At 40.5% G+C, this 15062-nt stretch overlaps 1 protein-coding gene across 6 annotated transcripts in view; it reads left to right on the forward strand.

The window, feature by feature from the left end:
• SSH2 (slingshot protein phosphatase 2) overlaps positions 1–15062 on the forward strand; it is a 246720-nt gene that overhangs the window by 132829 nt on the left and 98829 nt on the right. The window contains exon 1 of one of the 6 annotated variants that reach the window (XM_086359932.1): positions 10533–10897. The exons of 4 other annotated variants lie outside the window; for them this stretch is intronic. In XM_086359932.1, the coding sequence (XP_086216058.1) occupies positions 10770–10897 (128 nt within the window). In that variant the 5' untranslated portion in view covers positions 10533–10769. Of the gene's footprint in view, positions 1–10532; positions 10898–15062 lie in introns of those variants that run through there. One more of the 6 variants, XM_086359933.1, reaches the window with a different exon arrangement.

Raw genomic sequence — 15062 nt, forward strand, 5'->3', positions numbered from 1 at the left:
AGAGACTCAGCCGTACCTATATATGTATCCCTTCTCCCCCAAATTCCCCTCCCATCCAGGCTGTTACCTAACATTGAACAGAGTTGCATGTACTGTATAGTAGGTCCTTGTTGGGTATCCATTTTAAATATAGCATGTGTACATGTCCATCCCAAACGCCCTAACTATCCCTTCCCCCTGGCAACCATAAGTTCTACATAGAAACTCTTAATAGAGGATCTGTGCTGTGTGCTTAGTCACTCAGTCGTGTCTGACTGCAACCCCATAGACTGTAGCCCCTGGGCTCCTCTGTCCATGGGATTCTCCAGGCAAGAATACTGGAGTGAATAGCCATTCCCTTCTCCAGAGGACCTTCCCAACCCAGGGATCGAACCCAGGTCTCCCACACTGCAGGCAGATTCTTTACCATCTAAGCCACCAAGGATCTGGTACACGGTAAATGTCAGCTCAGTGAATATCATTTATTGCTTTTATTTTCAAGACTTTCTCAGCTCCTCTAGATTCCATTTTATGTTACTCCAGTTTATTTCCCATTTTTCTGTCTCTGTCTCACCCTATTTCAGGACATTGATGGTATTAGGCCACATTTGGCTTGTTCATCTATAATATCTTGTGTATCATTAGCATCAAACAAGATCTTAAGATATCTTCTGAATTAAAAATTATATTATCTTCAAAATAATTTAAGTGCTATATATATTTTCTTACAGTCTAATTCTTTTAAATTATCTATGATAATTTCTTCATAATATTTTTCTTTATAAGTTAACATTTTTCTCTAGTTTTTTAAAGTATATTTTACTTTTCTCATACATATATACTGACATATACACATATATGTACTGCACTGTGCTTAGTCGCTCAGCCCTGTCTGATTCTTTGCAACCCCATGGACGGTAGCCCACCAGGCTTCTCTGTCTATGGGCATTCTCCAGGCAAGAATACTGGCGTGGGTTGCCATGCCCTCCTCCAGGGGATCTTCCCAACCCAGGGATCAAACCCAGGTCTCCCTACATTGCAGGTGAATTCTTTACCGTCTGAGCCACCAGGGAAGGCCAACATATGTACATATATATCACATAGATTTAGTGTTTAATGTATTATGTAGAAGAGGTGTAGAAGAGAAGCTTGGGCCCTGAGTTAATTTACTAGATCATAGAGTGAGAGTAGACACAGAGATTCCAGTGGAAAATAAAAAAGTAAACCCTTTAGGAAGGCAATTTGATAATGTCTGCCGATTCCTAAGATGTTTAAAATATTTTAACTGCCAATTCCATCTCTCGGTATCTGCCCAACAAATATATTCACTTTAAAGCCCGAAGATTGTGTTAAAGTATGTTCATAGTGATACTGTCTATGATAGTAAAGACTGAAAACAATTTGAATGTCCATCAGTAGAGGAGTATTTAAATTATATATAATTTTAAAATAGAATATGAAGCACTCCTTTAAAAGAATGAGGTACATCTTTATAGACATGGAAAAGTATCTAAGATATAGTGATAAGTGTGGAGGGAGCACAAAGAGTAATAATATGTGTAGATAATTATGGCTTGTGTGCATGTATGTTTCTTACAGAACAGCTATAACATATTAATGTTTGCTTATGCAGGAAAAATTTCTGGAAGTATTAACAGTCATCCCTGGGAGTAGGATGATGGTGATGAGAAGAGTGACTTTTATCTTTCTACTGAAAAAAAAAAAAAAAATGTTTTTGAGCCTGTGTTTGAAAGGCTGTGTTTAAATTTTTTTTTTTTAATGTTTAAAGACAGTGAGGATTAAATGGTTAAATGTTTTGTAAGGTGTGTTGGATGTGAAAAGTGATCTATAAACGCCTCCTATTTTTACTAAACAATAGAGTTGTGAGGCCTTTGTAACCTGAAGAAAGCAGCATTTCAGCATTTCTTCCTACTAGAGTATATGGTGGTTAAGACTATGGGGGATGAATGCCTTAGATCTGCCTCTCATGGAGTTGATATGCAGATCCTTTCAGTATTTCCCATCGCTCTTATGGTGGAAAGTTCCATAGAAAGGATTGGAAGGGCTCAGTGACATTGTTCCAGCCAGTGTTTAAAACTATTGTCAGATATTCTTTTAAATAAAACTATTAGCCACATAGTGATTGCAAAACTTGATTGCTTTGAAGAGCCTTTGTTTACAGAGTTTGGTTTATTGTATTGCATGAAGAGTGCCTTTGACCAAGTGTAGCAAGATACCTCTTGGTACTGTCTGGGCAACAAGTTTGAAAATTAAGGGTATTATCTTGAGAGTTCTAGCCTAGCGTTTTACAGATTAACAGGAGACAGATTGTTGTGCTACTCTAGGTAACAGGCTTTTTGTTTTGTAACTCTTTAAAGTGTTGGTTTTCTCTCTTTTGACACTCAGGAGATTAATTTACTATTTATTTCACTAGATGAAGCCCTTAGAGAAAACATAAAAATACCAATAGGTCTTCTGATTGGTATAATCATTCTTTCTTATGACTAGGTATTTCAAAAATAAAGTTATATACATTAATACTATTATTTCAAAGCTTTTTTAAAAAAGTCAAAATCCCAGTAAGCACTGCAGATGTCATGTTACTACAAGATGACAATATGTAATTAACTGCCTGGAAAACAATAATAGAAAAGACTTCCTGAATGAAATGGTGGTGTATAGGGGAAGTATATTTGTATTTTAAATTTCATTCATTCATCTACTTCTCATCCCAAATACAAACAAATACGACACTTTCTGTTATCAGAAGCTGATTGGCCAATTTATGGATGGTAACAGTAACAAAAATCTGGTCCTGTCCTGTTCACAAAGTACTTGTGTCTGTGTATCTTAATAAACCTGTGAGGTAAGCATTACCATCCCACTTTAAAGAAACAAGGGCTGGGACAGGTTAAGTGTTGCCCATGGACAAAGTAGCTAGAATCTAGAACTTCCTGATGTCACATTCATTGCCATTTTAATATTGCCCACTTTAGCTGTTTTTGAGCTTGATGGAAGAGAGCACAGGGGATTATCTCTAGTTCAACATTTTCATTTTCTCAGTTAATAAACTAAAATGCACAGTGGACTTTACCCTAAGGTTGCCAGATTGACTTCAAACTCTGCTTGCTCCCTTCCACACAGAGCGTTCTTAATGACCTAAAGAAAAGCACATAGGTCTTTTGCCTATTAAGGGTTTTACCTCAGAGAAACAGTCAAAAGATAAGATTACATGGAAGATTTAGAAAAGCAAAAAAAGTTTTTAATAAAAATGCAAAACTTTATGATAGTCCTACACTCTGATCTAAGATTCTTCACTGAAGACTCCAGCTCTCTGATTTTATTTCTGAAGTCTTCCTCAACCTTTCTGTTAGCTCACTTGAGCTTACAGAGCCATTAAGGCCAAAAAAGTAGATTTTTGTGCCAGGTACTCTTTTCGGTGTTTTATATCTTTCAACTTAATTAATCCTCACAATAACTTTATAAATTAGCATACTAATACTGAGCTACAAATTAAGTAGCAATTTAAAGTTCATAGCTAATAGTGGTTCTAGAATTCAAGCCCAGCCTATTAAATTCTAAGGCCAGAATTTTTAACTGTTGAGCTATACTACTTTGTAACAGGCAAGTTTGACCTTGGAGTACCAAATGAAGCAGGCCAAAGGCTAACAGTTTTGCCAAGAGAAAGCACTGGTCATAGCAAACACCCTCTTCCAACAACACAAGAGAAAACTCTACACGTGGACATCACCAGATGGTCAATACTGAAATCAGACTGATTATATTCTTTGCAGCCAAAGATGGAGAAGCTCTATACTGTCAGCAAAAACAATACCAGGAGCTGACTGTGGCTCAGATCATGAGCTCCTTATTGCAAAATTTAGACTTAAATTGAAGAAAGTAGGGAAAACCATTAGGGCATTCAGGTATGATCTAAATTAAATCCCTTATGATTATACAGTAGAAGTGACAAATAGAATCAAGGGACTATTAGATCTGATAAAGTGCCTGAAGAACTATGGATGGAGGTTTGTATCATTGTACAGGCGGCGGTGCCCAAAACCATCCCCAAGAAAAAGAAATTCAGGAAGGCAAAATGGTTGTCTGAGGAGGCCTTACAAATAGCTGAGAAAAGAAGAGAAGTGAAAGGCAACGGAGGAAGGGAAAGGTATAACCAATTGAATCCTGAGTTCCAGAGAAATGAGAGATAAGAAAGCCTTGTTAAGTGAACAATGCAAAGAACTAGAGAAAAACAATATAATGGGAAAGACTAGAGATCTCTTCAAGAAAATTAGAGATACCAAGGGAACATTTCATGCAAAGATGGGCACAATAATGGACAGAAATGGTAAGGACCTAACAGAAGCAGAAAAGATTAAGGGAAGGTGGCAAGAATACACAGAAGAACTGTACCAAAAAAGGTCACTCAACTAGAGCCAGATATTCTGGAGTGTGAAGTCAAGTGGACCTTAGGAAGAATTACTACGAACAAAGCTAGTGGAAGTGATGGAATTCCAGCTGAGCTATTTAAAATACTGAAAGATGATGCTGTTAAGTGTTGCACTCAATATGCCACCAAATTTGGAAAATTCAACAGTGGCCACAGGACCGGAAAAGGTCAGTTTTCATTTCAATCCCAAAGAAGGCGAATGCCAAAGAATGTTCAAATTACTGCATAATTGGGCTCATTTCACATACTAGCAAAGTAATGTTCAAAAGGCAGAGGAACCAGAGATCAAATCGCCAACTGTGCCTTTGACTGTATTCACAACAATCTGTGGAAAATTCTTAGAGATGGGAATACCAGACCACCTTACCTGCCTCCTGAGAAACCTGTATGCAGGTCAAGAAGCAACAGTTAGAACTGGACATGGAACAATGGACTGGTTGAAAACTGAGAAAAGAATACATCAAGGCTATATATTGTCACCCTGCTTATTTAACTTATATGCAGAATATGTCATGCAAAATGCTAGGCTGGATGAATCACAATCTGGGATCAAGATTGCTGGGAGAAATAACAGTAACCTCAGATATATAGATGACACCACCCAAATGACAGAAAGTGAAAAGGAGCTAAAGAGCCTTTTGATAAGGGTGAAAGCAGAGACTGAAAAAACTGGCTTAAAACTCAGCATTCAAAAACCTAAGATCATGGCATCTGGTCCTATCACTTCATGGCAAATAAATGGGAAAACAATGGAAACAGTGACAGACTTTATTTTCTTGGGCTCCAAGACCACTGCAGACAGTGACTGCAGCCGTGAAATTAAAAGACGCTTGCTCCTTGGAAGAAAAGATATGACAAACCTAGACAGCACATTCAAAAGCAGAGACATCACTTCGCCAACAAAGGGCAAAGCTATGATTTTTCCAGTAGTCTTGTACAGATGTAAGAGTTGGAACATAAAGAAGGCTGAGCACCAAAGAACTGATGGTTTCAAACTGGGGTGCTGGAGAAGACTCTTGAGAGTCCGTTGGACAGCAAGGAGATCAAACGAGTCAATCAGTCCTAAAGGAAATCAACCCTGAATATTCATTGAGAGGGCTAATGCTGAAGCTGAAGCTCCAATACTTTGGCTACCTGATGCAAAGAGCCAACTCATTGGAAAAGACCCTGATGCTAGGAAAGATTGAGGGCAGAAGGGGGCGACAGAGGATGAGATGGTTGGATAGCATCATCGACTCAATGGACATGAATTTGAGCAAACTCTGGGAGATAAGGAAGGACAGGGAAGCCTGGCATGCTACAGTCCATGAGGTCGCAGAGTTGGACACAACTGAGCAACTGAATGACAATACTACTTTGAACTAAGTGACTTTGTTAAGTGGATTAAATCCATTTCTTAGGATCTCCAGATTGGATGAAATTCCTTTCCTAAGGTTCCCAACTCTCCCAAAGACAGATCTTGGGATATTTTCTTAGGGTTTTATTATCCCATTTTACAGATGAAGTTAAGTGAGTTGGCCAGAATCTTAGATTATTCAGTGACTGTGTTAGAAGTAAATTTATGTCCTTTGGTTTCTAGCCCACAGTTCTTGAGATTATAAATTAACACTGTCACCTTTGAGCTCATTAGCTATTGTCAATTCAAGTGATCCACCCATGTTGAAATTTTGTTACAGCAATGAAAGTATGTTTACATCCTTCACATTTCACCTTTGGGTCTTCCCTGGAGTACATTTAGGTCACTATGCAAGTCCCTAGTTTTATACAGTTTTACAGTGTTTATACCCTACAACACATGAAGACATAGTAGTGGAGTATGTCTTAAAAGAGACATCTATTGCTTTAAAATTTTTAAAGTGCTATTAATATATGAATCTGCAAAAATTTTAATTTGATCATTGCTAATGCTATCAAGAGCCAAGTTAACATTTTAGAATATTCATATTTCTGACCCTTGAGATGATAGGCAAATGACATGACCAAATTAATTTCATATCCACTAAACTCAAGCAGTAAAGAAATACATCGATTTTTCTTCAGGGACTTTGTGCAGATGTTTTTCTTTTTTTTTTTTAGAGAAAGCCCCTTCTGACTTCATGTGGAGTAGAAAACTAACTTAGTTTATTTCACGCTGCTCAATTTAATTTGGAGTCATTTTTGAATTCCCAGATGCTTGGGTACAGAGCACTTCTCCCTGGAGCCTTGTTTCCTGACAGTGGAGAGTAAAGGATTAAATTGAGCTGAAACTAAACTGATTGACATTTTGACACTCTGCAGATTGTGAAAAGAAAGAGAATTTGTTCAACTTTTAGAAACAGTAGTAGGAAGGATTATTTCCTAAAAGGTACCCCAGTCTACAGAGATGATTTTTTTTTTTAATTAAAAAAATCAAGAGGCTTGTTCTAGCACTTTGCCAATTTTCTATATTACAGTTCAAAATGGGAATTTAACTTTGAAAAGCCTTTGAAAAGGCCTAGATGGGGGTGTTAAAACAGTCTCCTTCATTTGTTGAATGGGCACTGACAGGTCTTTTGAGGGAAAACAAAGGACTGTGCACTTCTGGGGTGTCACTATAGGAACCTATTTGTAAAAGACAAGTATACATATTTATGAAATCTTTATCTCTGTCGCTTTTAAATGCCAGATATATTAAGTGCTGCATTGAGTAAACATCTCCTGCTGACTTCTTTTCCTGACAGATACAGATGATTACCATGCCATCATCTTTCCTAAACTGCATCACTTAATGTTGACTTCTCTGCTGCGTCATGAAAGGAACTGGACTCACCTTAACAGTGCTGTTCCAAACAGCCTGTTACTTTTTTTTTTAATCACTGCAGGAGGCTGTAATAAATTACAGCCTAGAAGAAGTTTCAAACTGGCAAGTTTGCCAGTTATTTAAAGCAATTTATTTTGGGGTGTATCAGCAGATTTTTTTTCTTACACTGCCATTTGGGTGCCTGCTGACACAGCCTGAATAAATCTTTCAAAATTTTTCCTTCCTAGAGATGGATGAAGATCATGGTGCGCTGGACTCCAAAGTCCAGACCTTTTATTAACTCTTCACTTGCCAGCTAGTTTCTAATTTAGGTATCTTTTTCCAGCATGAGTTTGCAGTATTTGAAGTCCCTCAGTGCCTTGGTAATAATTTTGTTTTATGGAAGGATCAACTTACAGAAGAATGATTCGGATTGTAGACACAGAATTTATAGTTTAGATTATTTCATTACTAGTGTTTTGAAAATGGCCAAACTTCCCATTGGGAAAAGAGGTCTCAAGTTTTATATGAAACAAAGACTTATTTCTTCTTGATTCTAGCATATGCTCAGTAGTAAAGTGAGTTCTTCCTAATTTTAGTCTCTTTTATATTTCTAGTTTCTCTTATAATTTTTTTCTCATGAAAAAAATTCTTATAATAGTGAAGTCGCTTTTTAAAATTGTTAATTTTTGTCTCTGGAATTCTTATAGCATCTTATATTGATGTATAGTTTAGTGAGGTATTCATAAAAGGTAAAAATACCAATGCCCAAAAATACGTATTCTGATCAGACAGTAAGGACAAGAGATAAGGGAGCTAACTTTTATTTACTGTGTGCCTGCAGGGGGGCCAGTCCCTTTTGTCAGCCACTACACACAGTGTATAGGAGACAGAGAAAAGAGATTCTCCTTTTACAAAGAGCTGGTCCCTGTTTGGGTGAAAGGCATTGCTCAGTGAGTAGTTAAAGCATCAGGGAATAGGTTTTAGTGGGAAAAGCCTTATATCAGGAGTTATGAAACAGGAGTTCATATCTAAGTTCCTATATGTCACTTACAAATCAGGTCATCTGGCTAGACTGTGAATGTTCCCACATCTCTACAGTGAGGATATAATCTCTATCCTGTCTTCTACTCTAGATCATTGCACACAACAGTTCTCAACCCGGGGTGCACACTGGAATCACCTGGGAAGCTTTGAAAAATACTGTCTTTTGGATCTTGGTTCAGTTCAGTCACTCAGTCGTGTCCGACTGTTTGTGACCCTGTGGACTGCAGCATGCCAGGCTTCTCTGTCCGTCACCAACTCCTGGAGCTTGCTCAAACTCATGTCCATTGAGTCTATGATGCCATTCAACCATCTTATCCTCTGTCATCCCCTTCTCCTCCTGCCTTCAATCTTTCCCAGCATCAGGGTCTTTTCCAGTGAGTCAGTTATTCGCATCAGGTGGCCAAAGTATTGGCCCATCTGGATCCCAACCTTAAGAGATTTTGATTTGATTGGTCTAGGGTGCAGCCAGGCACTGGGATTTTTTTTAATCTCCACAGGTGGATTCATATATGCAATTAAGGCTGGGAATCCTTAGATTGTAAGATGGTTAGGAGAGCTCTTACACATTTATTTACAAGCGTTAGCAGATGATAATTGACATCTCATACGCTAGTAAAGTAATGCTCAAAATTCTCCAAGCCAGGCTTCAGCAATATGTGAACCATGAACTTCCAGATGTTCAAGCTGGTTTTAGAAAAGGCAGAGGAACCAGAGATCAAATTGCCAACATCCACTGGATCATCGAAAAACCAAGAAAGTTCCAGAGAAACATCTATTTCTGCTTTATTGACTATGCCAAAGCCTTTGACTGTGTGGATCACAAGAAACTGTGGAAAATTCTGAAAGAGATGGGACTACCAGGCCACCTGACCTGCCTCTTGAGAAACCTATATGCAGGTCAGGAAGCAACAGGTAGAACTGGACATGGAACAACAGACTGGTTCCAAATAGGAAAAGGAGTACGTCAAGGCTGTATATTGTCACCCTGCTTATTTAACTTAAAGGCAGAGTACATCATGAGAAATGCTGGGCTGGATGAAGCACAAGCTGGAATCAAGATTGCAGGGAGAAATATCAATAACCTCAGATACGCAGATGACACCACCCTTATGTCAGAAAGTGAAGAAGAACTAAAGAGCCTCTTGATGAAAGTGAAAGAGGAGAGTGGAAAAGTTGGCCTAAAGCTCAACATTCAGAAAACTAAGATCATGGCATCTGGTCCCATCACTTCATGGCAAATAGATGGGGAAAGAGTGGAAACAGTGGCAGACTTTATTTTTTGGGGCTCCAAAATCACTGCAGATAGTGATTGCAGCCATGAAATTAAAAGATGCTTACTCCTTGGAAGTAAAGTTATGACCAACCTAGATAGCATATTGAAAAGCAGAGACATTACTTTGCCAACAAAGGTCCATCTACTCAAGGTTATGCTTTTTCCAGTAGTCACGTATGGATGTGAGAGTTGGACTGTGAAGAAAGCTGAGCGCCGAAGAATTGATGCGTTTGAACTGTGGTGTTGGAGAAGACTCTTCAGAGTCCCTTGGACTGCAAGGAGATCCACCAGTCCATCCCAAAGGAGATCAGTCCTGGGTGTTCACTGGTAGGACTGATATTGAAGCTGACACTCCAATACTTTGGCCACGTGATGTGGAGAGCTGACTCATTTGAAAAGACCCTGACGCTGGGAAAGATTGAGGGCAGGAGGAGAAGGGGACAACAGAGGATGAGATGGTTGGATGGCATCACCGACTCAATGGACATGGGTTTGGGTGAACTCCGGGAGTTGGTGATGGACAGGGAGGCCTGGCATGCTGCGGTTCATGGGGTCACGAAGTGTTGGACACCACTGAGCGACTTAACTGAATCGACATTGTAGATACTTTTTTCCCATCAAAACTTCAACTGTTTTGCTTTAAAAAAAAAATTCAGTTAATTTCTGCGTCTTCCTAGCCCGTAGGTGTTGTATTCTCGAGTGTACAGCCTTTTAAGTTTTAAGGTTATTTGAAAAATGGGATTTGTTTGCCATTTGTGTATAAAGCCGATTAAAAGACAGGACCTTTCTGTTGAAAAATTCCAAAGAAATGCGAACCTTTCTTGGCCACCCACACCCTATTCCGCACCCTCAATCTCGGGCTCGCTTCACTCCTCCACTCAAGCCGAGGCAGCTTGGTGCCGACCCTCGCTCCGCAGGTCCGGCCGCCGGCTGCGGAACCGGCGTGTGCGACTAGCTCCGGGGCGGGGCTCCGGCGGGCCCGACCCTCCGGCTCTCGGGACCGCCCCGCCGGCGCGCTCAGCCCCGCCCCGCCCCGCCCCGGACGCGAGTTGGGGTGGGCTGCTGGAGGCTCCCGGTCGCTGGGAGTCCGCGGCCGAGCCCCACGGCTGCGGCGCCTGCCTCCGCGAGACCCGGCGGGCCCAGCTCGGCCGCCGGGAGCCCGCACTGCCTGCGCTTCCAGTCCCGTGGAGCCCAACGCGAGCGCCTCGTGCCCCAGCCGGGCGGGGGCCAAGATGGGGAGCCGTGCGCCCTGAGCCGGCCCCATGACCCTGAGCACGTTGGCCCGCGAGAAGAAGGCGCCCCTCGCCTGCACCTGCAGCCTCGGTGGCCCCGACATGATCCCCTACTTCTCCGCCAACGCGGTCATCTCGCAGAACGCCATCAACCAGCTGTGAGTGCCGCGCGCCCTCCGCCCTCTGCGAACGGTCGCTCGGAAAGTTTGCTTTTCAGCAGCCGGTTTTCCCAGCAACTGGGAGCAAGCAAGGGTGAAATCGCACCCTGCTCGCTTGCAACTCCCGGGGGCCCCAGGGGCTGCATAGTAGGGTAGAGATGTAGAGTAATTCTTGGAGGCGGAAAGTGTCCTGAGGGTGGGAAGGCGGACAGAAGAATCCTTTGGGAGAATTTCTGGTAAACTTTGAGAGGATCTGAAAGTGAGGTCGCCTCAGGGAAATTGTGATGACGGAGTGACAGCCGTTTGGCATTTTGGAGACGGGCTAAAGCGGTCAGTAGCCTCTCAGCCGCCGGCCGGAAACGCTAGGACTCCCCTGCGGGTCCCGCTGGCGCTCAGGCTCCTGTGTTTGTTGTTTTGTTTCCTTGCTTCAAATAAGTTTGCTTGTGACCGTAGGTTTCTGTTGCAAGCCGTGCACACAAAGAAGGGCAGTTCATTTTTCACACTGTCTGGTTGTAGTCTGGAATTATTTCATAACGCTGGATTTTAGTAGTAGTTTGACTCTCTTTTTGTCTCCGCCAGTAGTAGTACGCGCTTACAACCGAAGCCTGCAGGCACACCTTCAATCGCTAAAGTGCAAGATCTCGTTGCATCTTTAAATCATCACAGTTTTCAGAGTCTCTAGAATTGTTCCTCCCTTCCTTAGTGGTTTAGCCCTTTCTGAGAACTGTGTGCTCAAGCTTGTGGTTAATCTCACCTCACATTTAAAAAAGGGCAAAATAGAGGAACTCCCATCTATTCAAGTTGCATCATTAAACTGGTTGAGAGGTTCAGGGTTACTTTTAGCTGGCAGCAGTTTGGTCTTTGTAGTGTGTTAGCTCTCACTCGGAGTGGTTTCAAGGGGAGTGACCTACTGAGGTTTTCCCAGACTCCTGGCACTTAAGCCATTTCTGTCTCCCACCCAGGTCAACCCTAAAGAACTTTTTAGTTTCACCTCCAACAGTAGAAACTTTGCATTATCCTTATATTAAAGGTCCCAAGAATAGCCTGTAAAGTGATTTCTGTGGTGTTGGTGGTGGTTTAGTCGCTAAGTCGTCTCCGACCTTTTGCAACTCCATGAACTGTAGCCCGCCAGGCTCCTCTGTCCATGGGTTTTCCCAGGCAGGAATACTGGAGTGGGTTGCCATTTCCTTCTCCAGGGGAACTTCCAGACCCAGGGATCAAACCCACATCTCCTGCTTGGCGGGCAGATTCTTTACCACTGAGTCAGATAATCTTAAATCTAATTTATTATTTTAACAGTTTCCTCTGTTACCAAATCAAATTTGCATTTTAACTTTTCCATTTTGTGTTGGTTCTTGGTGGTGTACTGAAAAAAGCACACACCCCCCCAACATAGTGGTTTTACTGCTTTGTTACAGAGTCTATAGAATTAAATCAACCGTTTACTTTTTTTTTTTGACCTTGTAGAGGGAGGAGGGCAGCATATGGGATCATAGTTCCCAGACCAGGGTTGTAACCAGTCCTCCCCTGCAGTGGAAGCCAGGTGTTTTAACCACTGGACCACCAGGGAAGTACCTGCACTTTACCTTTTACCAAAAAAAAAAAAGGGGGGGGGGGAGGTGGAATGAATAATCTGAAAATGGGTAACCAATGGCAAAATAAGTGTGAACAATACTTTAAAAATAAAAAAGATAATGGAAGCAACCCACATGTACATTAAGGGATACATGGATAAACATAATGTGGTCTGGGATACAACTGAATATTTTTCAGCTGTAAAAAGGAAGGAAATTCTGACACATGCTACAACGTGGATGAAGTTTGAAGACATCATTCTGAGTGAAATAGGCCAGTGACAAAATATAAGAACTATGATTCCACTTACATGGAGGACTTGAGCATAAGTAGTCTGGTTGCCAGGGTTTGGAGGAAGAGAATGAGAAGTCTGTGTCTGATGGGTACAGAGTTTCATTTGAGGAAGAAGAAAAAGTTATGGGGATGGATGGTGGAGAGAGCTGCACAACAGAGTGAATATTTAATGGCACTGAACTGTACACTTAAAATTGGTTAAAACGGCAAATTTTATATATGTTTAACTACAGTTAAAAGATTAAACAGAATTTAAAAGGCAGAGCTTCTGAGCTTTGCAGGGGAAAGGAGTTTTGAATCTTGTTTAGGAGTTTGGAATCTAGTGTACACGTTTCTTTTCCTACTAATTAGTGTCTTGGGGGTACATTTGACTTTTTTCTTAAACTGTAAAATGAAGACACTGTGGTTCTGACCCCAGAGGATCATAAAAGATGATGTGTGTGGTAGGTAACAATTTACAAACGATAAACTCCTGCACAGAAAAATGGGTAAATTGAAGTTAAACAAAAACTAAACGGCTGCCATTCATTGACCACTTGCCTCTGTGCTGAGTTTAGTGTGTATTATTATCTCATTTAATCATCACACCCACCCTCTGAACTAATTTATTCTGTTTACAGATAACGAAGCTGAGGCTTTAAGTATTTGCTAATAAATGTCAAAACTGTCCTTAGAATCCAGGTGTTTCCTAGGCCAGTGCTCAAAACCACTGTAGAAATGGTCTTCTGTCTTAGCAATTGCAAAGTTACTTTTAAGACCTATAGTCTTAGAAATTCTCTTTAACTGCTGACATCTTCAACTTAGGAGTGAAAAACACATTTGCTTCACTTAGAGTTTTGCTGCTAAGGTAGGCAGTCTTCTCAAGAATCCTCAGATTATTTCTCTTTCATTTTTGTCTCTCTCTTGCCACTTTTTTTTTCTTGAGAGAGTCTTGTTAATGTTCACTTCTTCTAAAGTGTATTTATTAGTATTACCTTAGCCATCGTGTTTAATTTACATTTACGGTATTGCCCAGTCCATCATCATTTAAAAATCTTTAAAGACCATTCCAAATAAAACCCTGAATTTTGTTAACTTAAACATGCCCATTTTTGGTTCCTAACACAAAAGTTTTAAATTTGGGGTCCATGGTTACTAAAGCTATGAACTGGCTTTAGAAGTTTAATGAACTCCTTGAGATCATATGGAAATATTGGGTAGATACATATATTTTAAAAAATCAGGTTCTCAAAGTGATGTGATCTTATAGAAGGTGAAGAATCTCCTTCCTAAAGAGAAGTATGGTCTCTGAGGCCTGGTTTAGTAAAAACTTAGCTACTACAAGCATTTCCCTGTAGTGCCAGATATGTAAATAGCAGTGATGAATGGGAGCAACCAAAAGGTTAAGAGTTAATTAAGGTCCTTAAGTGAAGACCAAATTTTAATTGTCTGTTTGGGGAAGGGAGTACACCTGAGTTCTCTTAGCCCAATGGTTCTCTTGTCTCTGCTGACGACCCACTCATAAGAGCTTTTCTTCCTTTTCTCATTGCTGCATTGGATTTGCTCTGGGTTTAGAACCAGGTAAACTGTGTAACAAATCCTATGAGAATTGTGTCAGCATAAAAAGACCTCAAGAAGATCTAAGGGGCTTTCCTATGAAGAAAGTTAATGACCTTTAGAGGAGGGCCTTTGGGATAACTAGTTTGGTGATTTCACATGCTCTTTCTTATTTCTTGACTTTTAATTGTGGTATGTATATACATATAGGTGAAATTAGAGAATAGTGTGGGTATTACTGTGTTTATTGGGAATTCTATCGTTATGAGATTAAGGCCTTTCCTTACCTTCGTGTAAAACTCACCAAATATACTGTTATTTCTTATGTGCTCAGTGAAGAACATTAAGGAGTGATTGAATTAACTCCAGAAACAAAAAATAGTTACTGTTGTAAGTGTTAATCCTACTAGAAAAATATATGTGAGCAACCCAGAGCAGCATCTGATCAAACTTCAAGAGTGTGGGATCAGACTGCTCAAATGATCCTGAAATTCCATACCCTTGCAGAGTCTACACGTGGTTTCATATACAACAAAATTTGAACATCTGAAAAATACATGAGCCTATTTTTTTTTTGGAACCTGTGTTATTTTTAGAGAGCCAACATTCAATCTCTGAGAAGTGAATTCGCTAAGCAAGGGGCCAAGGTTTTTCTGGTGTTATTGTTATAAGCCAAACAAATAGCTTATCCACAAACAGGTGACTGTTTTTGTGTCCTGAAAAGTTCAGGAAAGGATCAAGAACTAGTAGATAGAACGCT

The sequence above is a fragment of the Bos grunniens genome, chromosome 19, assembly GCF_055505025.1.
Source record: "Bos grunniens cultivar Pamir isolate PY7600 chromosome 19, Bosgru_T2T1.0, whole genome shotgun sequence".
In the NCBI taxonomy this organism is placed as follows: Eukaryota; Metazoa; Chordata; class Mammalia; order Artiodactyla; family Bovidae; genus Bos; species Bos grunniens.